Here is a 27540-nt window from a genome sequence, read left to right as displayed (position 1 = left end):
ATCGATTCATCATCTTAATCAAAAACAGTCCATTTTGTTTGTGATAAAATCTTTACAGCATTAATAATAAACGACCTATTTGCCCTAAGGAATTCAGGAATAGCTCACAATAATACATTTTAAGTATACAATATTATCTTGGGTTTTATATGAATAAGATTATAAGTAGCTGACCAGAATACAAGTATCAGAATAAATCCAAATACTTTTGATTCAACGCTTGTTTTGGATCTATTCCATTCTTCAGAAAAGTAAACTGCATTTTCCATTCGTAAATCAATAAAATCTCATAAACTAATGTGAACGATTAGATATTTTACAGCTAATCCATTGTTAAGTTCACTTACATTCTCTGTATTTATTTTCTCATCCAACTCATAATGTCCATTGCTATATATTATTTGCTAATATTCAGTAGCCAGTTTAATTCAAATAATTTCTAGACATGAGTTGTGTAATATTCCTGAGTACTTGCATAAAACTAATATTATTCACTGTATTTATTATCATCATTATGTTCTGTAAACCTTTGTAACAGTTTAAATTCACTTAGTATTGTTTGTTTGAATCTTCCCATCGATGTGTTAGGACTGTAAACTGGTCAGTCTCTAATTGGCATATGTGCATACTGTGAGTATTGCCTCGATATAGCCTTGATTCACAAGCATGATAAGCAAAGATGGATAGTGGCTAGCAGTGGTTATTTTAAGTTCTTATCCATTTCTTGAGTCTTTGTTAAGAAAAAACAACTCATATTTTTGTAATTTTAGTCTCCGTCAGATTGTTAATCGTCCTTACTTGACAAGAAAGAACACAGCTACCGGCTATAATTTATGTTATCATATGCTGTATATTAATCTTTGCGTTACTTCTATAGCCAGCATTTCTCTTTCCATACATATAGAAGCGTTAATCGTCATAGATACCTCATCATTATTGATTTGTTGGTAATACACAGATATAATTTTCCTTCTTAGTTTACATATATTTTTTATCAGAAGGGGTTTTTGTGAAGATTTTAGTAATTTTAATAGTTGAGATCATGAGTCAATTCAAGCTGGACCGCCATGGAAAACCTGGAAGCACTGGATGGCCGTTCCATTCTATTGTGGGACTCATCAGCAGTGCGCATACACGATCCCGCCTCATGAGACTCGAACCCAGAACCTGTCATTCTCGCGCACGAGCGCTTAATAATCAGAAAATTCTTTAGATAGTTCAATATTTTTAACCTTGACTTAACACGTACCTTAAACATGTGATTGGACACTTCAATTAATATAATACTCACTATCATTTGAAACCTTTCAATACCATATGTATCTATATATATATTCCTTAAGCACACAGATTAAATCTAAGCTCTTCATGAAGTTGTTCACAAATTAACTAATTAATCGAATTTCTGTGTCTAATTTTTACCGCATTCTAGGGGCAGATATTTTTGCAAACTAAACTTCTGACAGTCCTTAACTCAATGTTAGAAAGTAGAATGCATAGATAGATAGTACTGAAATAATGATAGTAGCGTAATTATTTAAAAGAAAAATATTAAACTTACAGTCTTTTTTAAACATTCAGTATATAATCTTTCTAATGTATGAACAGTAAGAAAATCATCTAAATTAAATCCATTTTCCAAAATTAATCTAACAAAATCCGTTTGTTCATTTAAAATAACATTGAACATGAATTCGTTTAAATCACCTTTCTTTTAAAATGAAAATTTAAAAATAGAACATTATAACATTTGTAAAATATTATTATTATTATACATTTATGGACGAACCAATCAGATATAAGGTAATAGATCTTGGATGCTGGCGTGAAATTCATTCATACATTTGGTTAAATAGTGTATTGGAATTTTAACTGATGTCAATTCATGATGAAAACCTTGAATCTAGTTCCTTATCTTAACCATCAACTTTAAATCATAATTCTCATTTCTCACACTGGTTTATAATCATCATTTAGTTCTAGTTGTTAGGTGGACTCTCTCAAGGTCACTAAGGTGTCAGTCAAAGGTCGTCCATAAATGATAGTCTCACCAGCGTATCTCAAATAAATGCATGCGCAGATATTGAAACTCAACAATATAATCTCAAGACATCTTTTAGTCTCATATCCAGAACTAGTATCCAACAGTTTAAGTCGTAGGTGTAAAATGCTTAAAAGTACAAACATCTAGGATTAAATAACTAACTAGTGTTTCTCAGTTTTGAATGTCTATTCAATTGAAATCTCTTTGTGACGGAGACTACCTTCAATTTGGAAACCGCCATTTAGTATAGACTTGAAACTTGTAGAATGATGTAGTAATTCGTCATAAGATTTCGATTTCTAAAAGTCATTGACATTATATTTCATAGTATCTTGGATCAACAGCATTCGTAACAATAACAGTGCTAATGTTGTATGTGTTACTGATGTCAACAGATATAAGTAGTATGTAACATCAGTCGGAAGTGATAGGTCTGAAGATAGAATGTTAAGAAGATCGAAGAAAAGGGAATGAGAACAGAGAATTATTGGTGTGCAAACGAAGGGACAATAAAGTCTGAGACAATTGATTGATTGTTTGCAAATCAAGCATTTACTCTATGGTCCTCAGATTTTACTTAGATGTTCTGTAATTTTGTATTCAAATACATTTGATTGTCCCCAACTTTTTTCTCGTTCACTATAGTATTATTAATAATTATATTGATGAGGCATCTATCCAGTTCTGTTTTGCTTCCAACTATTCTCCAGTGAATATCTTTAGTTTTTAGATGAGGAAATCAATGGATCCATTCAGAAGATCAAGTTGGCTTTAACTTCATAATCATAAATTTGTTAGCGATTCCATCATTTGGAGTTAATTGAAACTGAGTATAATTTATGTTTAAAGCCAAGTATCGAATCAAAACATTTCAGGTAACTAGAATTCAGTTTCTATTCGATTGATGTAAAATAAGACTAAAATTATTTATTTTCTCAGTGTTAATTGAGAATGAAAATTTCACCATTTAACCGACTTTATATGAGTAAAATTTAAATCAATATTTCACGGATTAAAATTTTAAACTCAGCACTAGATTATTAACCTTACAGAATACCTTTCAACATAACAAAAACATCAGTTAATATATTTGGTGTTTAACTAGCAAATGGAATCCAAAATCCATTTTTTGTCCTTCTTTGGACTCGTCAGCTGCATTTACTTGTATCCTAGTGTTTTTGTTTCAAAGAGTGCTCGGACCTAATACATGTCGTTTCAAACGCAAGCGAGATAACCACTGTGATTCTGATTTCAGATAACCACTAATTTATTCAACGGATATGAAGGTAAGGTGGTGGTTGGACGTAGTCGATAGGAAACCCTGCTTGATTTACGTTTCGTGCTATTCAGCACTTGTCAGAAAGGTGTGTCTGTTGTCTGATGAATGTTAAACAGCACGAAACCTAGGTCAAGCAGGGTTTCTTGTCGACTATTTTCAGCCACCACCTGACATCTTAAAAAGTGCACGGAATATCGAATCACCTAGACTAATGACCACGTTGCAACTTGGTCAACAGAGTTCAATCTGCACTAAGAACCTGACATGCCTGGCATTGGTCACTAACCATCAATGAATCAATTATAAAATGATATGAAGGTATTAGAAACAGTTTGAATTTTTCAGTTGCTGATTTCATGCCCACAAGTTAACAGTTTGCTATCTACATCTCGAATATACTAAAAACTTGTCACTAAGTAGTAATATCTAAGCTATCCACTCAGGATCTATGTATCACATCAAAGATATGATCAACATCATGAAACCGCTAAAATTTACATCTACCTAGAAATTTCCTCAGTTTGTTATTATCGTACCAGCTGATATCGTAGGTTATTTTTATATTTGATGATATCGTTTATATGCTTAACTTTTACAGACTGTATGAATCCTTTATATCATCAAGAAAACTTATGAAACACTTCTGTCTTTCTTGAGAACAACCAAATCTCATTGAAATCAGAACAAATAAAAAACCTCGGTAAATATCATGTATAGTCAATAAAAATATTAAATATTCAGTATTATTCTTTGTACGAATGGTCAAACGTTCAAACATTGTAGACCAAATGGATAAATTACTTTTCAAAAGCTTAGGTAGTAGTAGTGCAATGAACTGGAACACAGTTTGGAAAACAGAAAACAATTATGAAGAAACAAAATACAGAATGCCTTGATAAAATTCAAGAACCATACAGTAAATCCATCATTTACAAAATGTCCATCAATTATTTTAAACTTAATTGTCCCTTCTCTTCCACATCAATCATTCTCTGTTCTCATTCTCGTTCTCCTAGATCTTCTCAACCTTCTGCAGCAAGACATTTCACTTTCAATGAATGTTACATACTACTTATATCTATCAATATCAGTAGCAAACACTACAATAGAAATATTTAAAACAACGAACTTTTGAGATAATTCTTCCTGATTTTTAGACCGTTCTTGCAGTAAATACCAATTTGTATAAGGTGATCAATTAAAAACTTGTTAAAAATGACTCAAAATTTACACTAAATATATTTAAAGGATTAATCAATTAAATTACATGTTTAAAAATTTATAAAGTTTTATTAAAGTTTCCAAGGAAATAAAACAAGTGAGTAAAAATTTTAATCATTCAAACAATTTTATCCACAAAAACAAGACACATGTACTTAAAAATTTGTTATCTACAAGTGATCCAGGTTACAAATTAGAAACGGTATCAAAATGGAATCAGATTGCCAATTTTGACTGAGTTATTTATTCAGATTTATCTTTATTTTTATATTCCCAAAGCTAGGAACAATTTACGCACAATCAAGTTGTTTGGAGTTGGTAAACATGTTCTTTATGTTAAGGACATATTTTAACGACGATTTAAACAAATTAATGAATATTATTTATCAGAAGGGGGTTTGTGGAGATTTTAGTAATTTTACAGTTGAAACTATGAGTCAATTGAAACTAGACCACCATAGAAAAGCTGGAAGCACTGGACGGCGTTTCGTCCTATTAGGGGACTCCTCAGCAGTGCGCATCCACGATCCCGCCTCACGGGAATGGCTTCAAGAGACATTTCCTGGAGTTCTAGTGAGAAACAGTGACCAGTGGACTTCAACCAGGTCTGTTGGGAGATATCAACTCACTGAAGACTGGTAGTCGGTTGCTCAATTTCGTGGATTGGTTGAAGTTAGGCATTAACACCGTTGGATGCCAACCGGCTCAGTAGTATAATGGTTAAATGCTCGCGCGCGAGACTGATTGGTTTGGAATCTCACGAGGCGGGATCGTGGATACGCACTGATGAGGAGTCCCACAATAGGACGAAACAGCCATCCAGTGCTTCCAGGTTTTCCATGGTGGTCTAGCTTCAATTGACTCATGATTTCAACTACAGAATATTATTTATCTGATATGGTTATGTAAATGTTATTTTTTGAATAAGAATGAAGCGAATTGAGCAAAAAAATTTCTTTTCGACGTAATCACTTAAGTTGCACAGTCGCATTTATATTTATATGGAAAATATATATACGTCTACAGAAGGGTCGAAAAGATCCCATCGTAAATTGTTTTTTAATCTTAAACCCCAACCAGTTACTATTTCAGTGAAGGAGAACACAAGTGAGGACTAAACGATTATGTATCTAGCACAAATAACAAAGCTGTTTGATGAAATAGAGAAACCATACTCTGATACTTCATTTGGAAAATGTTCATTACTTGTCTCAGGCTTCATTGTTCCTGGATTCTCACACCAATTACTTTCTGTTTCTGTTCTTCTCTTTTCGATCTTCTCAATATCCTGCTGCCAGATATTCTATTCCTGACTCATGATATATACTACTTATGTCGATATAAGTAGCCCACACCACACTATTATTACCTCATACAAGCTTTCTTGATTATTATACAGTTTTTATTGTTATGATCTTTACGTTTAACGTTTTTCTTCATATATGTCAATTAGACAATTATCTGACTTGTAAATTAACTTCATCCTTATATTCCTTCCTTACCTCCTGATTATTGCATAACCTCATTCGATAATAAGAGTCTCGAATCAATTTATGATGGGATCTGTTCGATCCTTCTATAGACATATATATTTTCCATATAACTATAAATACGAATGTACAGCTTAAGTAAATGATTTGGTCGAAAAGAAAATTTGCTTGTTAATTTTTTAAAAATAAATACAGTGAACTAATTATGTATGGTAATGAGATGGTGAAGATTTTTAGCTTAGGTGGATGATTTTGATGGAGTTTTGTTCTCTGAGCTGGATGGTTTGGTCGTGGAGCTTTCATCGTCCTTCTGAACGACATCATCAGCACAAACTTCGGGAAGAAGTGAAGTGTTTGAATTTCTCCACATGTGGTATACAGCTTGTCCTGTGCACCTCGGTGTTGATTGGTTCTTGTCGACCTTAAAACAATGACAGATTTAGGGTTAACAAGAACCAATCAACACCGAAGTGCACAGGACAAGCTGCGAACTACATGTGGAGAAATTCAAACACTTCATTTCTACCCGAAGTTCGTGATGATGATGTCATTCAGAAGGACGATAAAAGCTCCACGACCAAACCATCCAGCTCACAGAACAAAACTCCACCAATATGTATGGGAATGTTTATCAGGCACTGAATTTTCATTGAATAAACATCTGTTTCTCTTAAAAAAAACAACAACTAACAAAACCAACTTACTTTCCAACGTTTACCTTCAAGAAAAATTTTTGTTCGTGCAATATCAGCTCGATTCAAGCGTATAGTTATTTCCAGTTGATCAAGGTTCAATTCATTTTTTGGTCGATCAATTCCAGCTTTTAATGATAGTTATTTTGAAATCAAAATAAAATAACAGAGGTGCAATGTTTAGTTTCCATATGACATGATATTTGAAACAATGTGATTTCATAATGGGTTATATTAAACCTAATCCACAAATTTTAATGACTTGAGGGTTGTTCTACAGAGTACTCAATGATAAAATAGTGCAGATTGGAAACTGTCGCCAGGTTAAGAGCACATGAGAACTCTAGATGGATGTTCTGCTTTTGGTCAAAACTACTTCAACGGCACACTCACAGTCCTATACTTTGTGAGACAGTAGAGTTTCGGGTCTCCCTGAGAATAACACATCAGTAACACAGTCAGAATTCAATAGCCTTCATATACTAACTCATTTAGCCCAGGATAAAAACTAAATTACAGACTCTTTAAACCATTGATCCTAATAGTTAATGGTATGTCCATAATGACTAGTTTTGAGATAGATTCTTGATATTTTACCTCGATGGCGTAACCAACATAGTTTGACTCCTCCAGAAGTAAAGCAGATATCACCGATTTGTGAAATCACTTACGCAGTAGAACGAGTCTATCGAAATTAATCATGAGAACCAATGGCTTTCAGTTCTAAGGTCTAAAGTGATTGTTTTGAATATGCCATCTAAATTTGACGAAAATTAAGATGTTTTCCTCAAAACGTTTATTCATTGATCATCTACAAATCTGTAAGAATACTTACCGTGAACTTTGGTAATCCAAAAAGTTTATTCTAATACTTTTTAAGAGAAACAATTCGCCCTTATGACTCCATATTAAGTCAGTCAAGGGTTAATTTATATATTGCAATGATACCTTGTTATTACTTTCAAAAACAAGACATTTTATTATATATAAGTAGCACACAGTGTTGTTGGAATTATGAAGGGATGTTCCCCTACAACTCATCAGTATAGCGAACCAAGTTAATTTAAGATTTGATCCAAACGAAATATTAACCCAGATTCCAAACTTTTGACAAAATCTAAGCTCACATTATCAGCCTTGAAATAGAAAGTAATATAGAACCTTGTTATTGTAAAAAAACCAATACTAGGAGTTGATCATAATAATATTGTTGAAAGTGCATGATCTCATTAACCAAATGAGTCTACACATCGCCTAATCTAGTAATCAAGGAAAAGAAATGATTAACTTCCTAATAAACCTGTTGGATATTAAAAATTAATCTTCAAGAGCTTTATTATTTTGTGGCAGAAATAACAATCTTCTATATATACTTTCCAGTGCCATTAGTTAAAGCCAAACAACTGTGTAAGCAAAGATGGATGGTGGCCAGCAGTGGAATTCAGGACGTACGTCTCGTCCTATTTGGGACTCGTCAGCTAAATGTACCTGCATCTCAGAGTTAATGTTCACCCCATTGCACAAGCTAGTGGCTATCTGGATTCAGTAGATAAGTGAATAACGCAATGGTGTTTGAGGCGAACGGTACTGGGTCCGAATCCTGAAGTGAACATCAAATCTGGGATTCAGGTACACCCAGCCGACAAGTCTCCAATAGGAAGAAACGCGCGCTCTGGATTCCACTGCTAGTCACCATCTATCTTTGAATATTACAATCATTTCAACTTACCACTACTTAATAATGCTGATATCATATAACCATCTAAGTCAATATCATCATATTCAAATATGGAAAATAAATGGGCATAATCATCGGCTAATTCTTTTATTCGATACACTTGTGATTCATATTCTTTAATATTAATCATTGTATTTGTGATTTGTTCAGTTCTAGTTGTTGATGGTTTACCTGAATTATCAGTTGGTAGATTGATTGTAATGTTTGTTGTTGATTTCTCGTTATTTTTTGTTGATTTATCAGATTTTTTCAATGGTCTACCACGTTTGTTACTTCGAGCATCTTCATGCACTTCTTGTATGATACTAGCTATTCTGTAATTTTTTTCAGAAAAAGAATATAATGTAGAAGTTTAAGACGTACTGTAGAAATCTAATTGAATTAGAAAGTTGAAACTCAGACTAAACAGGAAGAAACAAAGTTAAACCATTCTCTCACTGACTAGGCTGGTGAATACCTGTATGAGATAATTAAGACTATTGTGTATATACTAAATAGCATTACTAAGAGTTGTTAGTTAGTTAGGGAATGAGTACTCAAAGGTAAAATAGAGGACTTTCATAATGATACTATTGAATTAGTTTCTGTTGGTTTAATTGGAATCGTGGACCAATCTAAGTCAGATCATTGATAATAACCTGGAAGCACTGAACGGCCGTTTTTTCCTAATACGGAATTCCCATGCTGACAATTTCTGCTTAGATTTTAAGCTGATACCTTATTTGTTAGTGCATAGGTTTGGTGTAAAATTTGTCTTTTGTAAGAGGAACTATTTACTGACATCTTTATGATGGTGACTGATAATCAATAACGCTTAGTACATGACATCTAGCTGTATTTCACAGAAGTATGTAAAGTATCAATAAAGGCATAGGCTGTAGTGCCGGTTACTATGTTAAGCCCATATACCTTATTCTAGCTTCTGGATAGGCCAATTTATCCATTCTTCTTGAGTCACGTTTTGACCTTGTTAATTATTCAACTATCAACCCTGACTGTTTTTATATGAGCGTATGTGTGTATAAATTTCTTATCCTATTCATTATATGTCTGTAACCTATTTCTATCTGGCTATAAAAATTGATAACCGCTTGATTAAAGAGAGTTGGATCATACACCTTCTCTACTGCGAGTCATTTCGCTTCACTCTCTTCTATTCGTTTCATCCTTCTCATCTCTTGTCCAGTGAGTGTACAAAATATATGTATTCAAAAATCCATTCTCTTATTCGACTTATTTAATTCCGTCATTCACCAACGCGATTTAAGTCCATGAAATATACAAGGATAGCCGATATGTGTAGTTTCAATGACAATAATCATACAATCCAATCGGAGTCAGATACAGGGCCACAAGGTGAACAGTGGCTATAGGACTATGTAGTCCTTGTAAGGTGTAAAGATCTTGAGTTCAGTCTCTGTCTGAAGTGTCAAGGTATGCAAATTTATTAATTTTATTAAGGGACTATTTAATATGTACACATTAGACAAATCTCTACTAGACACAAACATCAAACAAAGATATTTTGCACCACAGTTAGTTGTTGTTTTAAATGGTCGATTTTAGTTCTTGAACATATTGGGACTTTACATAATAAGTACTTTCATCCAACTTGATTAATTTCAATAATGTAGTGTTGATCACTTTGTCATCTTCTCAGGGGTGGGTTGTTTTTTTTTACATTAGTTTACATTTCTGATAATGCCACAATTCATGTTATTAGTTTTACATACTATATTTTGTCACTGTTCCTAAGGGACTTAATTTATGTTTTCAGATTTGAATACTTCAAAATCTTGAGACTAAACGATTCGAAAGGTTTGTTTTTTCAGCCCAAAGTTTCTTGATCCCATTCTAATGAGATGAGTAGTATACTGAATAGTCTAACGCTGGGTTAAAACATTTATTTAGTATTTCCTATCTCTCGATGGTTGTTTAACGACAAAGCTTGTATGGTTAATTGAAGACTTCAGTCATACCATATGAACGTCTTGAACCAAATTTTCATCTCTAGAAGATATTAAAAATAGAATTTATAACAAAAGAAATTTCATGGAAAAACCCACTTATAATCAATTTCTTGATCTGTGAAAGTCTCTTCCAGTGTATTCCTAAAACTCATAAAGTCTAGAACATTCGATAGGATATCAGCTACACCACCAGTACCCTATTTAACAGAATATAAAATATATTTAAAACCATTAATTCAATTATCTGGCATCAAATTATTTAAAAAAAATAATTTTTAGAGTGGACTACTTACATCCACACAAATAGTTTACAATGATGGTCGGGCATTGAAAGTATTTCAGTAGAAGATCGATAAGGAGAGAATGGGAACGGGATGCAGTTGGTATGAAAATGAATGAACAATAATAATCAGAGACTATGGACTGATATTTGCAGAAGGAATGGTCAATATTGAGACAATTGATTGATAATTTGCAAATTAACTGTTTACTGTATGATTGTCAGATTTTAGTGAGATAGTCTATAATTTCGTGTTCAAATACCATCGATTGTTCCCACCCGTGTTATTGTTCACTGCACTATCATCGGATTTAAAAGGATTTCAAGTAAAGACTCTCTCTCTCTTTAACGTTTAAATAACACTCGGAAATTAACTATACTCACTTTCTAATATTATTCATACAAATAGTTTTAGTGGAAAAATGTTTACGTGTATGAACTCCTGTGTGTATAGACAAATTCATGTTTCAACTTAAAGACCCAAATTAATAATCATTACAATGTATTACCACAAGAAAAGTGACTGTTCGTTACAACGTAACAGTCACACTCATTTTATTGGTAAACGATATCGTTAACTCTGATGATTGGATAAATCGATGTAACGTATATCCGTTACGAAATTAAAATCAGGATACTACTTCATGTTTGCGTCTAACTGAAATTAATATCTGTGCTTGTATGGACCATGTTAATTCGAAAAATGTTCTCTTGTTTTAATTATAAATATTAAAGTGGGATAAATGGATTTTGAATATATGACCTAGATGATATTTGTCTTACGATTTTACTAGATCTATTCTATCGATCAAAATGTCCAGTAGCCAATATTCTGAGTGACGCAACGTCAGCTACATTGCGTTGACATGTTGAGCGGGTAGAGTTATTTGGCAAGAAATCTTTGACGTAGGTTTCATGAAACCTGCCCCTTATTAGCATGATGCACCACCCCTCACTGTTAAAAGAACCGATGCTTCATGAGTGATTCTAATATATGTCATCCTACTTCATAGTGTGAGACATTACTGATGAGCTACTTGAGACACAACTGACATGCTTTAGGACTGAAACATTTAGACTAACTGATAAATAATTGGTGAACAATGTCATATCTTTTAAATCATTTAGTTTGGTTTAATGTTCATCAAACGGGTTGGAATATGGCCGCTAGCTTCAAAGACTTAATAAGTTGTGAACTATCTTGAGATGTTGAATGGTTGAAGGTAAGAAAATTAATAATTTCACCCTCATTTATTTACTTCTTAACTATTCTTAAAATATACGCAAAATGATTTTCAACTAACTAAATGATCTAGTTTTATTGATTCAGTAACCTTAGCTCAAGTTGTTGGAGTATCAATATTAGATCATCTTGAACGTCTTACCATAAAAAAATTTTAATTTCAATCATTGTGAATCTGTAATTGTATCAAATAAATCATGGTCATTCTGTAGTGAACAGAACACGACTGAGGGACAATCGAATGTATTTTCCTACCAATTGCACTTCATTTCAGTTCTTTCCTTAACAGTCTTTGCCAAAATACATTCTATGTCTGACCATCAACATATACTACTTATATGGATATAAGTAGACCGCACTACAGTTCATGTGGTGCCTAATTGATTAACATATCTGTCAAGCATGATCTCTAAACATCGGGTAACAATAATATATTCATCATTCAACTTACATTAATCTATCACCATCGTCAAAAAATATGTCTTATTATTAGTATAAAGGAAGTTGTAGAGATAGTAGAATTTTCAGCTAGTGATTGAATGGATAATCTATTCACGAAAATTAATTCTAGCGAAATCGAAATCCAGTACATTTTCCAATCAATTAACTGAATAGATGAATATTATAAGAGGATTGAAAGTGCTATTTCTATACACACATTATACAATCAAGTTAGTTCAACTGCTGACCGATAAAATAGCTTACATATATTCAACTCATTGAATTCTGATATCTATGTATGTGCGCGACTAAGATTTAGTGATATAGTGTGATCTCAATACAAAATCAATTTACTTCACGTTTGGTCATATTACAGTTTTTCAGTACTTACCGATCACATTCACTCGAAAATGTCTTTCTTTTCTAACTTCTCTGCAATGTATTCTGTTTTGCTTATAGTCCGTACGTGGTCTAAACATCAGATTACAGATTATAAGAAACTGATCTACCCAGATCGAGCAATTTGTTACAAAATTAATGAGTATGTAGGTTTTCAGATAGATCAAAGCTCCATGTCAAACTTAAGTGTTTTTGATAGTTGCTTAGTTCTATTTGTGTTAAGTCGGCTTACAGTAAACTCTATCAGAGCCTCCAGAGGCTCATAAAGAGACCCAACCAATCAGCGATTAATTAGAAGCTATGCTGCTAAAATAACGAGATCCTGATTGGCTGTTTAACACACTGCTACTAAGGAAACTCAAGGTCTCTTAGTTACTATAAAACCCCTGTATTATCTGTACATAAATGAATCCTGTAGTACAGCGCTTCCCTCATACTTTGTGCCTTTTCTCTGGTCTTTAAGTTGCTGTATAGTTCTAGCTCGCGGATACGGAACTAGCTTAGGGAAGCAAATATAGCGTTCACAACCGGCCAGACGTAACAATTTGACTAACTTTTTAGGTTAAACACTAAAAAGCTGTTGGAGTATTAGAAATAAAAACAATGACAATGTCAAAATAAAATTCATTCCAGTGGTCCAGTATGTGGAGTAGATTCATTTTCATCGCCAACGAAATATATTATAACTTACTCGAACAAGTACCATTGGACAACGATTCAATGTCACTGAAGCATAAATTTGATCTAAAGTAGCCGTATTCCCACCTCCAACTATTCCACATATTGGAACTCTAGCAGTTGTCTGACTAGTTGAATTAAGTTCATCCTGCGATATATTCTGTAATATATTGATTTCTTTATCAACCAATTGATTTTCATTCAACTCATTCTTTTGAAATAAATCTTTAACTCCTGTTTTTTTCTCAATTTGTGAACATGTATACAGGTGACTTTGTCGTCTAATTGTTTGACCTACAAGACCATCACCTAACGATGGGAGTGTAGCAGATGGTCTTGGAGTAACAGTTATAATTGGAAGGAGAGATTTTTCTGTGTTTTTAAACTTTTGTTCCTTGAACAAATAATTTTAGAAAAATAAAACAAAAAGTCACTGCAATGTCTAGGTGAATTGCTGTTTACAATAACTCACTTTTAACTATAAGGTAGTGGATTCGAACCCTGTTACATACAACTTTGATTAGGCAGCCATATATATATATACAAATCTTAATATGAGAAATGTTATCAGTACTTGGTAAATAAGATGAATTATAATAAGTGGGTTTTTGGTGAAATTGTAGGGAAAATTTAACCATGCTACAGTTCGATCAACACTTTAACGTCTTTGCATATAGATGATTAAAGATAATATGTTCTAAATTAAAATATATAGGCTGATATTATAATTAGGATAATGAGTTCTGGTAACTTCTAATTATTGGAAATTATCTCAAGAATATCTGTTCCGAAAAATATTACAATATTGACACTCTATACTGAAATCTTTCTCGTAATTGACCTCTTTTACCATCGATTACTTATCTTCACCTTTCATGTTAAAGCTCTCTCTCTCCATATATATATATATATATATATATATATATATATATATATATACCGTTTATTCTTAGTCCATTGTAATATATTATTACACTTCTAACAGTAGCAATCAAATTTAGTGTTTAGCCATAAAAGTAGCTTCATTTCATAATTCAACTGCTTTCACAATCTGAGATAAAATGACAGAATCAAAGTGCTCATTTGAAATCAATTACAATGGAGTATGATTTAGTGTGCTGATAATTTTTAAAGTTTTATCACAGACATTTCAGTAAACCAATGATTGAACTGAACATAAGCCTGGTACAACCAAGTCATTAGATTCAGAGTCCAAAGTGCTGACTGCTACATCACGAGTCCACTGAACACCGATTACCACGACGCACAATGCTGACTAGTGTTGGAGATGGTTGGAAGAAAGTTAGGAGTGGCCAAATCAAAACATGACACCAGTCCATAAAGTCACTAACTTCTGGTGTGATCCATGTTGGTAGATGCAGATTACTTGGTTGGGGTCAGCGCGACTATCGTAACCACTGGTTGGAGACTCTGGGTGACGAATCAGAATCAATCACAATGCCGTAGGTGTATACACTCTTTATCTTCCCTTAAACCGTGAGATTAAAATTGCTTTGTAGCTTTCTGTTTATGAACTAATTCCTTTTTTCCTGTATTGCATGCTTATATGCAATCACTCTTTTGTATATTACTACCATTGAGGTTTCCGCTTCTATGAATTTGGTGTTCATCTTGTTGTGCTAATGAGGAGTGGCAACTTGGACCGATGCATATATGTGCCTGGTCCCAGATTGTATCTGACTGGCTGACAACCAAGTCATTTAGGTGGTCGGAGTTAGTCAACAAAAAGCCTGCTTGACCCCGGTGTCATGATGTGGTGTGTGCTACTGATGTCGACAGATATAAGTAGTATGTAACATCAATCGAAAGTGAAATACCTGAAGGCAGAAGGTTAAGAAGATCGAAGAAAAGGGTATGAGAACAGAGAATGATTATTGTAAAAACGAAGGAACAATTATATCTGAGACAATTTATGGATATTTTACAAGTGAAGTATTTACTGTACGGTTTTCGGATTTTACTAAGGTGTTCTGTAATTTTGTGTTCAAATACATTCAATTGTCCCCACTTTTCTTCTCGTTCACTACAGTGATAGCTGACACAAGATAATAATATCTATAATCTTGACAAAACTGATGCCCCACGTGAAACTCAAACGCGTATCATCCAGTATCATAGTCTCAGGTGCTACCATAGAGTTATTTATTTTTTGTGGCACTTTATCTGACTCCAGTTAAAGCGTATGATGTTCATCATCGAGGTGTACATCTCAGCTATCGTCGTATACAAATATCGATTTAATTCGTGTTAGAGAACAACGGAATAAAATAAGTCAATCACGAGGATGAAGTTTGAATACGCATGTTTCATACACTCACTGATTTGAACAAACAGCGATGGAAGCAAATAGGAGAGAGCAAAGCGAGATGAAATGACGCGCAGTGGAGAATAAGAGTGAACTAACTCGACTTAACTAAACATGACTCAATATATATAGTCAGACCAAAATAAGTTACAGACATGTAGGGAATGGTATAAGCAATTAACACACATACACTCAAATAAAAACAGTTAGGATTAATAAACGAATAAGTCACAAGGCCAAAATGTAGCTTGAGAAGAATGAATAAATTGGCCAGCCCAGAAGCTAAAATACCCTATATGGGCTTGACATAGTACCAGCCACTACAGTCTTACGGCTGACCTTCTATAAGATTCAAATAATTACAACTGATTAATAATTCAATAGTGATTTAATAGTTGATTTCATGAGTCCGTTGAAGCTGGACCAGCATGCAAAACCTCGATTCAATATTATGTTTGTCTAGTCCTTTAGTACTGGTTAGATTTCACCAATTAGTTAAGTCCTATGCTTTACGTAGAATAAAGGAATAAAAAAACCAATAAAGGAATAGTCTTTTTATCATCGTAATAATGTGAATCGAATATCATTAATTTAACTTACTTTTTTCCGTATCTTTTTACTTTTATTTAATATAGACTGACTACTGGTCTTTGCTGAACCACTACCCTCACATGTGGAACGTGAAGATGGCTAAAATATGATAATAATAATAATAATAATAATAATAATAATAATAATAATAGTAAAGTGTCTACATACTTTCAACAGAGTAATCTAAGTAGTATTTGGCCAACTGAATAAAGTCTGTAGGTAAAAATAAAGTTTACAACTTCCTTAATTCACCAATCGTGTAAATATTGTGAAATATTATTACCATTTTAACTACCATTACTTATATAAGTCTCCTTAATAAAAACTGATAATTTATCACGATGTAACACTCGAGCTAAATAAGCTCAGTGGTTGCAATATATTTTCTACTATATACTCTTTGTCCAGATTCCAGCGGAGGAAGAAATCAGGAAGAAGCGTTGGAAGTGGATAGGAAACACATTGGGGGAAGCAGCCAACTGTGTCACAAGGCAAGCTCTCACTTGGAATTCTCAAGGTCAAAGGAGAAGAGGAAGACCAGAGAACACATTACGCCGAGAAATGGAGGCAGACATGAGAAGAATGAGCAATAACTGGATAGAACAAGAAAAGAAGGCCCAGGTCAGAGTGGGTTGGAGAATAATGGTCGGCAACCTATGCTGCATTGGGAGTAACAGGCATAAGTAAAGTAAGTAAGTAAAAATTGAATAAATTGCTTACTATCATATATATTATTTATCATTTTCTCTTATTGTTGATGACATTAGACCAGGTTATAGATGAACCTTTCAAATTAATAAAAAACAAATCTGCTTGTTTATTGTCTACAAATATCATTATTTGGTTTATGAATGGGAAAAGTAATATTTAGCATAAAAATCACTCTCTATATACAGTTTAAATCAACCTAAAGTTGTAATGAGAGGACGATTGAATGGTCTATACTGAACTGTCCTATGATTGGATAAATTGTTAACTAAGGTGATTTAAATCACTTAACACTTTATTGACCAATCACCTTCATTGTTCATTTTTAATTCATTCACTTCTTAACAGGGGATAGGTTTTATGAAGATGGTTTATTCCGTACGAACTGATAACAAATAAAGAATCATGAAACTCTTGACATGGAAAGCTTTTAATGATCATTACACAATATCAAGAATTGATGGATTCAATGATCCAAAAGTACTTTACCGATCGAGATGCTTAAGTTTTCTAGGCTTATGTCTCAGGAGCGTTGTATGTGTGCACTATTGTGAACTTCCAAAACACAGAGATATATTCATCTAATACGTTTTCTTTTCAGTAATATTCCTAATCATATCAATTCACAATGAAAACATACTATAAATTATTCGGTCTTATAAATCATTATATAAAACTAGAAATAATCAACTTTCTTCACATACTTTTGCCCATGTTATTATAGTACGCTCTAACAGAACACGAGTTTCTAATAGTCGATCTTCCAATGTTTGCTCTTGTTTAAGTATTGGATCGATAAGTATCAAAAATTGATGATTCGAATTTAAACGATAAGTCTTAGTAAGTGATTTATTAGACAGTTTAATAGCAGAATTGTCGATTTGTTGACCAGATTCATTGAACTGCCATAAATCTGGTTCCATTGAAGTAGTTGCTGTATTTGTAATATCATCTGTTTCTTCATCAGATAAAGGATCTGGGTATAATACATTTGAAGAAATATCTTTACTCTTTATCTAGAATCAACAAAAAAAAGGAATGACCTCCATAACTTTTTTCTGAAGCGAAGAGTTATACTCATTGATCATGAATAACAGATGAAGGGTTATTATTTTCAAAACAAACTGTGTATTAAAACTTCAATGAGAGCAAATATTGTTCTGGTTGAAATAACGGCGAGACTATAATTTATGGACGAATCAATCAGATCTTGGTTGACAGATCTTGGATGTTAGTGCGAAATTTAAATACCCATTTATCTAAATAGCACTTTATCATTTTAACTGATGTCAATTCGTGATGAAAACCATAAACCTAATTCCTAACCGTAAGCATCAATTGTAAATCATAATCCTTATCCTTCAAACTGCTTTATAACCGTCATTTAGCCCTAGTAAGTAGGTGAACATTCTCAAGATCACTAAGGCGTCGCACAAATGTCATCGATAAATTAGAGTCTCAACAAAATAACTTTTAAAAGTCGAATATGTTCGTAAGTTATTTAAATGCTGTAAATTTAGAAATTTCCACCACTATCTAACATAATAAACTCTATTTACGTATTGTGAAAACTAGGTTATTTTACACAAAAATGTTGGTCGACAATGTTCTTGTCATACTTTCTAGTGATACAATGGAATTCTTGCTTTCTTTTGAAAGATTGTCCGTTAGAAAACTTGTTATCACACCCGACTCTCAAGTTCTAAATTAATTTAACAGTGAAGTATACAGTAACGATTTTGATGACCAAGATAATCTGTGATCAATTTTCCCAACAAATTGATATCATTACATCATGTGTCAACTGTTTAGTAATTTTTTAACTCAGACGTCTAGTCGAAATAATGTGATTAGATTTGATCAATGCAGTTTGTGAGAAGGATGGTAATACTACTCGGCTATATACAGTAAAACAGATAGATTCGCCTTCGAACCTACGTCCTATTGATTGTAGGCTGAGTACATTAGTCACTAAGCTATCAATACATATATATCCAATTAACATTGTAAAAATCATCAAGGGGAATGTTATTAACAATGATCAATAATTTTAACTTACCGCATGATTAGCTAAATCAAATAATTCTTGATAAGTCACTCGTTCAGTATGCGCAACACCAACCATTATCATATGATCACTTCCGTAAGCTTCAGTGTAATCACGTACCGCTTCACCTGCAACTTTTGTCATTCCATGATCAAAACCATCGGTTATAATCCAACATCCTGAATGTAATGAAATTTACCGAAATATATATATATATATATATATATATATATATGCAGTAAGATATATAATGTCAGCACCACACTAGGTATTGAGAAAACAGGAAACTGATTGCATAGTCACATTCCATTCACAATGTTTGGATGCTATGATCTTAATGTCACTGAAATCTGTGAATCTTTTTGTTGAGAAATACTATACAATTAATTCCTTAGTTAAGTTTAGATAGTGTAACCAATTGACTCGTTTCCCTTTATTACTGATCATGAAATATTTCGAAGTATAAACTTGATTTCCTATAAGAATTGTTAGTCATACTTTTTTCAAACATGCGATTGTTACGAGATTAGAGTGTCTAAGGTTCAATCCCTGACAAGGTCCTGAATATCAAGTACAAATGAGTCACATGCTAGGATGGAATAAATGTCAAATACATCCTGATGAGAAAAAAACTGTTACAGTAAATATTTATTATCAATGTACATAGTGTATCTCATTGTATAAAACTCATTACCAACCTGAACCTTCAGCTGCTTTCCATAAACCCTTTTTCAATGTGCTCTTAAAACGTTTAGTTAATTCAGCATGTGAACTAAGAATACTGATAATTAATGTTGGTGGTTTCAAATTCCATTTTTCAGCTAAGATACGCTTCCATTGTTCTTGAGTATTACGTTGATCTGTACGAATATACTATTTAAAAAAGGCAAAAATACGTCATATATATAAAGGGAATGTACCTTACGATGAATATTTAAGATTATATCTTTATTACAAATTCCGTAATCAAAATATTGATAAAATACAACGTTAAAATGTACTATGTAATTGTCATTTTACTAGGTATGTACAAAAGCATACTAAAATGGGCACTTATACAAACTTCTGAACGTTTGTTCTCAAATCTATACAACACTAAAATTCCATTACTTGAAAACAGGACTCCAGAACAACTAGACTATGTTTTCTTGTAAATATCAGCAATGAGATTGTGGAGTTTTTGATTAAGATCATGAATCGATCAATGTTAGACCACTGTTGAGAGCCTGAAAGCACTGGACAGACGTTTCGCCCTAGTATGGAACTCCTCAGCAGTGCGCACCCACGGTCCTGCACTCGGGAAATGTATGCGAAATCTTTATGTAAAATAACTTATTAAATTCATCCTATAGTTTTCATTACAGGCCATTCTTAGTTTGTAAAAGAACATTGTAAAACAGGAAGCATTCAATAACTTTTGTTGTAGTATACTGCTCTCCAACAGATTTTATCCACCAAACATTGATATTAAACAATGGCTATAAACTATTGAAGGTTGATAAAAGCCAGACATATAAACCTTTTTTCATATTGACTCAATGGTCTAAAGGATAGGCACTCTCTGCAAGACTTAGATGTCACACGTTCGATTTGTAGTCAGTTCTCTTCATTTAACCAACACTAGAAAGTTATTTTATCAGTCATATATAATTTAACCGGTAAACTGTTAGTAAATGTTGAACATTGAAAACAGTCAAACATTATTATCATTCTTGTTTTGTTTCGAGAAGAAAGGCTCGGGAAACATTAAGAAGCATTTTACCTAATCAGCGTTCAGTAGAAGTTTTGATAGAAACATCGCGAAAATGAAGTCACATGTATAGTTTCTAATTGGCTGATTACTACACTGCTACTATGTTTAGTAGCATTTCAGAATTTTCAGGAAAACCCAAGGACTTCTAAAATACTATGAAAACCCTATATTTTCTGTACATAAATGAACCTTTGGAGTAAAGTACTTCTCGTGTTCAAGTTGCTGTGTAGATTTAGTTTGGGGGTTACGAGAATAGCTTAGGAACCGAGTATAACGTTCAATTAGCAAGATTTATTATAAACAAACTGATCTGTATGAAAGTTTGCTAATCTTCGAAAACAGGAGAAAGATACCTCTAATCATAATTTATTTTGATTTTATTTATTTGAACACATAAATACTGGTACAAACGGGCACCAGATATATATGCACCACACAAATCTCATTTGATTTATGTGAGAGCTGTGGTACTTCCCGGGTGCCCAAACCGAAGCAGGCAGTTTTTTTAGGGGGCCACACCCCGAGCCTTTGACCTAAAGGTCTGATCCATAAGGCAGTGGAGCATCGTGAGTAGATGCAATCCCATGGTAGCCGGTGACCAACGATTCGTTGACACGCCATTTATTCCCTCAGGATACTGGAGCCCATGTGCACCATTGGTTTGGAATCAGGGTTTTCCAACTCCCCTAGTTGGACTCGCCTTGTCCACCAACCCAATTAAAGCTCCGGACATTCGCTTTTCGTCCTCTCAATTTCGTAAACAGTAGTAATGCCACGAGAAGGCAATGAGTAGAACTTCCCTGGCAGAAAATAAATCCCAATGTAGATATCATAACCTTTAACCAATTGACTTATATTCATTACATTGAAATTTTTACAAGCCTAATCAATAATGTAAATAATAAAACTAAACCCGTAATTTCACTCTTCTTTATCTTTCTATTAACATTAGTCAATATTATATCTAGTCAACTTCTTTACAAATGAATGAAAACAGAAACGATATTCAGTCGTACAAGACCAATTTTGAAATAACTCCGTAACAAAAATTTCCTGAATTATTTATAAACTGGGAATTAAACCTCTATATACAAAGATATATATTTGTATAGTATGCACTGCTACTGTAATACTCTGCCTATTATGCCTATATATATATGTATATATCTGTATAACAATCCGGAAATTGTAATCAGAATAGTAAATCTGATTTCCTGTCAACTACCTTTATTCATTTGAGTACACTTTTGAGTAAGTGAATTTAAAAAAAAACTTTAGGGCGTTAACTACTAAATCGTTCTTTTAATGTTGAAACTAAAGCTTATTAAAATATAAAAAACACTATTTACCCCCCCCCATATATACATAGATATTCTGTATTCTGTAAGATTAAAATTTGAAGAAACCGCTTCATATTTATTTAAATATACTGTGGTGTGGGTTACTTATATCCACATAAGTAGTATATGATGATAGAATGTATTTTGGCAGAAGATCGTTAAGGAAAGAACAGGAACAAAGCGCAATTGTTGTGAAAATGCATGAACAATGAAATCAGTGAAGATGGACTGGTATTGTAATGAACAGAACACTAGTTGGGGACAATCGAATGTATTTAAGCACAAATTACAAGCTATCTCACTAAAATCTAATAACCATACTGTAAACAGTTAATTTGCAAAATAACAATCAATTGTCTCAATCTTGACTATTCCTTCTTCAAATATCAGTCCATCTTCTCTGATTTCATTGTTCATGCATTATCATACCGATTGTGCTTCATTCCTGCTCTTTCTTTATCGGTCTTCTGCCCAAATACATTCTATGTCTGATCACCACCATATACTACTTATGAGGATATAAGTAGACCAGACCACAATATTTGCAGAAGGAACATCCAAGATTGAGACAATTGGTTGTTATTTTGCAAATTAAATTAGGGAGAATGTTTAATGCTTAATAGAATTACCAAAATCCAACTGATAACTAATGTGATGTTTTAACTATTTGACTTTATGAAGATAAATCAGACGGCTTAAAATAATGTTTAAGTGATGTCCCTTCATAATTATTTACTATTCATAGGATGGGAAGGTTACTTGACATCTTAATCACAGTGTAGGAAGCTATATGTAATCAACTCCGTTCTCGAAATCAATAAGAGTTCTGTCTTTACATGAGGTAACAAAATTTTGTTCGTTTTCAATCTTATATTAACTTTTCGGTAATCTGGTATTCAATGAGAATCCTAGATAAAACTTCTGAAATAAACCTGACGTTAGAAAGAGTGTATTACTAGTATAAAATATAAAGGGTTTACTCGTAATAGATAGAAACATTCTTAGTTCCCAGCTAGTTGGAGTTCATCAACGAAAATCATCAACACCATTGAGGGTACTGATGTTCTTTATAGAGTTTGAACTCAGATCACCAATAATCAAAAGTACTAACATGTCAAGCAGAGATGGATAGCGGCTAGCACTGGAATCCAGGACACGCGTTTCGTCCTATTTGGGACTCGTCAGCTGGATGTACCTGCATCTCAGAGTTGATGTTCACTCTGGGACTCGAACCCAGTACCCTCGCTTCATACGCCATCGCATTATCCACTCGGCCACTGAGTCCTGATAGCCACTTGCTTGTGCGATGGGGTGAAGTTTAGATTCATTTAGTATTGCTTGTTTGAATCTTTCCATCGATGTGTTAGGACTGCAACTGGTCAGTCTCTAATTGCTTGTGAATTGAGGTTATATCAAGGCAATGCGCACAGTATGCACATATGTCAATTAGAGACTGACCAGTTGCAGTCCTAACACATTGATGGGAAGATTCAAACAAGCAATACTAAATGAATTTAAAAGTACTAACGTTGTTACTGAACTGTTTAAGTGGCGACCTACTTGTAAGACTAAAAAACAGATTGATCACTGTCCAGTATTTGAATACCGATTGGGTTCTATCGATCGTATTGGAATCAAACAATTAGTCTGAGTTATTCGATATAGAATGTAAGATTCTTCTATGTTAAATAAATGAAGTTACTCATCATTAGTTGTATACCAGGCAGTGATTTTCGGAAAAAATGACCAGATTAGAGTAACGGAAATAAATACTTGGATCTCTGTAGATTTACTTAGAGAATTATTATTAAAATGTTACATGAATTTTAATTCGATGTTTAACGTAAAAACTAAACAGACAACTAAATAGAATTGCAGTAAGTCGACAACTGGTTCCCATGTTAGCCGACAGTTTCCTAGCAGGACTAAAGAACTGGTCACTTGTACTGTATACTGAAACCTTCTCAATATAACATCCGATATGTGTATGACATATTTTATCCTCTGTAAAAGTTAATACTAGTCGGTTTGAAACTCTCAGAGGATTTAATAAAGTTCATCTGTGTACTAATTTCACAGTCAAGGAAAGAAATAGTGGTAGAATAGTCCTTTTAGAAGGAGAGTAAGTTAATTAATAGGAAGAAACCAGAACAAAAAAATACTTGAACAAGACAATACATAAACCATCTTAGTTTTATTCCTCCCCAATATCAAAAAATACATTTGATGAAAGCTCCCTACCATAAAATTAAAACAATATGCTCTTCAGATACATTTCAGGGAAGAAACAAATGCTTTATGTAATACTCTAAGGAGAAATGAATATCCAAGGAAGTTTATAAACAAAAACTTAGCCACAAAAAAATAGATGTAGGACTTTTAGATTTCATGGTTAGCTGAATGTTTAAATCGAAATTAATTATCATAAGGGGTTTTGTGGAGATTTAGTATTTTCATAGTTGAAAGCATGGGTCAGTTAAAGCTAGACCACCAAGGAAAACCTAGAAGCACTGGACGGCCGTTTCGTCCTGGTTTGAATCTCGCAAAGTGAGGTCGTGGATGAGCACTGCTGAGGAGTCCCACAATAGGACGAAACGGCCGTCCAGTCCTTCCAGGTTTTCCATGGTGGTCTAGCTTCAACGGACTCATGCTTTCAACTATAAAATTAAGTACTTAGTTTAAACATCTTTCATAATATTTTTAAGTTGTCACTGTAATCTAAAAAACCCTAACTTTATTTTCATCGTTGTTAAAAGGATTGTTTACTCCTAATATTATATATTACTGTTATTATTATTATTATTATTATTATTACTGACCATAAAATGTAGATCATGTTTGGAAATACAGATTTTTAATAGAATTTTTATTTTCTAATTGTTTTGTAGGGAAATTAGCATAATTTGTAAATGGTGCATAAGTACCGAATGAATATCAGCTAGATAGATGTTGTAGCTGTAAATAAATCCTTAAAATTAATAGCTTTGTAAGTGTTCGATATTGGATGCTAACCACATTAGTTTTAATGGACTCATTTAGCTGAAAGCGCTCAGTCATGCATCCGTACCAGATCACGAGTTTGAACGGCGTGCGCAACATCTCCTGCGATCACTAGCCAGATTAGATCAGTCACTCCTGGATATATTGATAACTCATCAACTCTATTTTCCAACCTCCTTGCCTCTGACTTTTGATTTTACTGGGTGGGCGCGATTCAATTATAGAAGGTGTTACTGGTAAAGTGTTGTCAAACTACAATACCTGTAGTATCTTTTAATGTAAAACACCTCTAAGTAAACTGATAAATCAAATGAACCCAATAAATGGGGCACTTACTTACTAAAGATATTAACTAAAGATCAAACTATATTTAAAATATTAACGAAATTTTAAAGTAATTGAACGAATCCATCCCTATTAAAAAGAATCGTAATCACTTCAAAATTTAAAGTTCAGTGATTTGATCTAGTGTACGGTTTTAGTGTGTACTGAGTCGAACTAATGAAGTAGAATGAACTTGTGATCAGTAGGAGTACCCTCGCTGAAAGGGAGGAGTAGAACTCCACTAACAACATGGATTAACAACAGTCTTACTGAATCAACTACTATTCTGTACTAAATATGGTGCATCTAATCTCTTAGAAACAAACAACAATAATTACATTTTCTTTCATAAAATCACAAGTCTCTTTGATTTAACTAAATATAAATTCACAAAATATTCATAAATTATTTGACTTAACATCTAATCAGTCTATAACGATAACCGTTATACTACAACTCAAACTAAACGAAGTTGAAATTGAATCGGTGGGTGCAAACCCAAGTGTTCTAATGGTTAAGTGTTCACCTCGAGACTTGAAGGTCCTAGGTTTGATCCTGATGAGTCTGTAGTTATGTACTGCAGAGTAGTCCCATACTAAAACAAAACAGCTATCCAGTACTCCTTAGTTTTCAATAATACCAAGAATGTGATCAATCTCTGACGTAAACAACCTAATATATATTTTCAGAAGAGGTTTTGTGGATATTATAGTAATGTTGATAACTGAAATCATGAATCAATTGAAGCTAGACCACGATGAAAAACCTGGAAGCACTGTTTGACAGCCATTTCGTCCTATTATGCGACTCCTCAGTGGCAGTGAGCATCCACGATCCCACCTCGCGAGATTCGAACCCAGGACCTATCCGTTTCACGCGCAAGCGCTTAACCACTATATTTAATAGTTTTTTTCATCACATAAAACAGTAATAATAAACACAATAATGATAATAATAATCATTCATTCATTCATTACTTTCACAGGTTCTTCACATCCAGGAAAATGAATTTCTCCATAACTATGAATAAAATTATATTCATCATTTTTTTCTATTTCAGCATTTTGTTTAGGCTTTTTACGTAATGTGGATTTTTGAAATGTAGTTGATTTCGTATCATTTTTATTCATTTTATTGTTTGTTTGGCTGGGTTTAGTTTGGTTTGGTTTCGGAGATGAAACTGATGAATAAGTAATATTTTCTTTTTGTGTAATCTCTAGGTATAAAACTTTCCCTTAATTTTGATGTAAAGTTACACGATTGGATATCATATGTCGCTAATTTGAATAGTGATTTAGTGAATTTTGATTGGTTGGTAGGTGTTTTTATCAGGTGAATTATCAAAGTTATGCTATGCTTTAAATATATATATTGAATATTTTTGCAGTTTACATAACGGAGAGATTTTAGGTAGTTAGTCAATGAAGTCGAGGAATCATTGGACAGCTAGTTGATCATAGTATTGGACTCAGCCGTGCTTGTCCAAGACTTCACTGCAGATCGAACTCAGGACATTCAGGCCTTTTCGCAAGCTGATAACTTTTGGATCATGTTTAGCTCCAATCGATTTGCAACATTTCGCAATGCATGGCTTCAAACTGGAACTCTGGGAAGTAGCTTGCAAAACTAATCACTACCGAATACATGATTATTACTTGTACAGAAAGGGATTAAATATAATATAAGGAATGTGTCAAACAAATTAAGATAACGGTATTGTTCAGATCAAAAACCAAAATAAATGTTAGGCCGAATAGTAATGATCAAAAATCAGTTAGTTATATAGATTAAATGAAGATCGAGTGATTAAAAATAAATAAATAATTTGAATTACTTACTAACTCACGCCTGTTACTCCCAACAGAGCATAGGCCGCCGACCATCATTCTCCAATGTATGTATGTATGTATGTATGTTAACACAAAATAAGAATAAATGTAAAACTGTGCCTAAACTCACTTCTGAGTTATATATTC

At 33.2% G+C, this 27540-nt stretch overlaps 1 protein-coding gene across 1 annotated transcript in view; it reads right to left on the bottom strand.

Annotated features, from left to right (window-relative positions):
- Positions 1-26694, bottom strand: part of Smp_130890 (putative transient receptor potential cation channel,subfamily m, member) — a gene marked incomplete at both ends in the record, with an annotated part of 85187 nt that extends 58493 nt beyond the window's left edge. The window contains 7 exons of the mRNA XM_018797169.1: positions 8486-8778; positions 10531-10631; positions 13489-13869; positions 17805-18116; positions 19160-19326; positions 19846-20020; positions 26542-26694. Coding sequence (XP_018652237.1) covers positions 8486-8778; positions 10531-10631; positions 13489-13869; positions 17805-18116; positions 19160-19326; positions 19846-20020; positions 26542-26694 — 1582 coding nt within the window. The remainder of the gene's footprint in view (positions 1-8485; positions 8779-10530; positions 10632-13488; positions 13870-17804; positions 18117-19159; positions 19327-19845; positions 20021-26541) is intronic.
- Between the last annotated feature and the right edge of the window lie 846 nt (positions 26695-27540).

This window comes from Schistosoma mansoni, chromosome 4, assembly GCF_000237925.1.
Source record: "Schistosoma mansoni strain Puerto Rico chromosome 4, complete genome".
NCBI lineage: Eukaryota > Metazoa > Platyhelminthes > Trematoda > Strigeidida > Schistosomatidae > Schistosoma > Schistosoma mansoni.
Note: the sequence above shows the minus strand (reverse complement) of the source record. Positions and strands in the feature narration are given on the sequence as shown.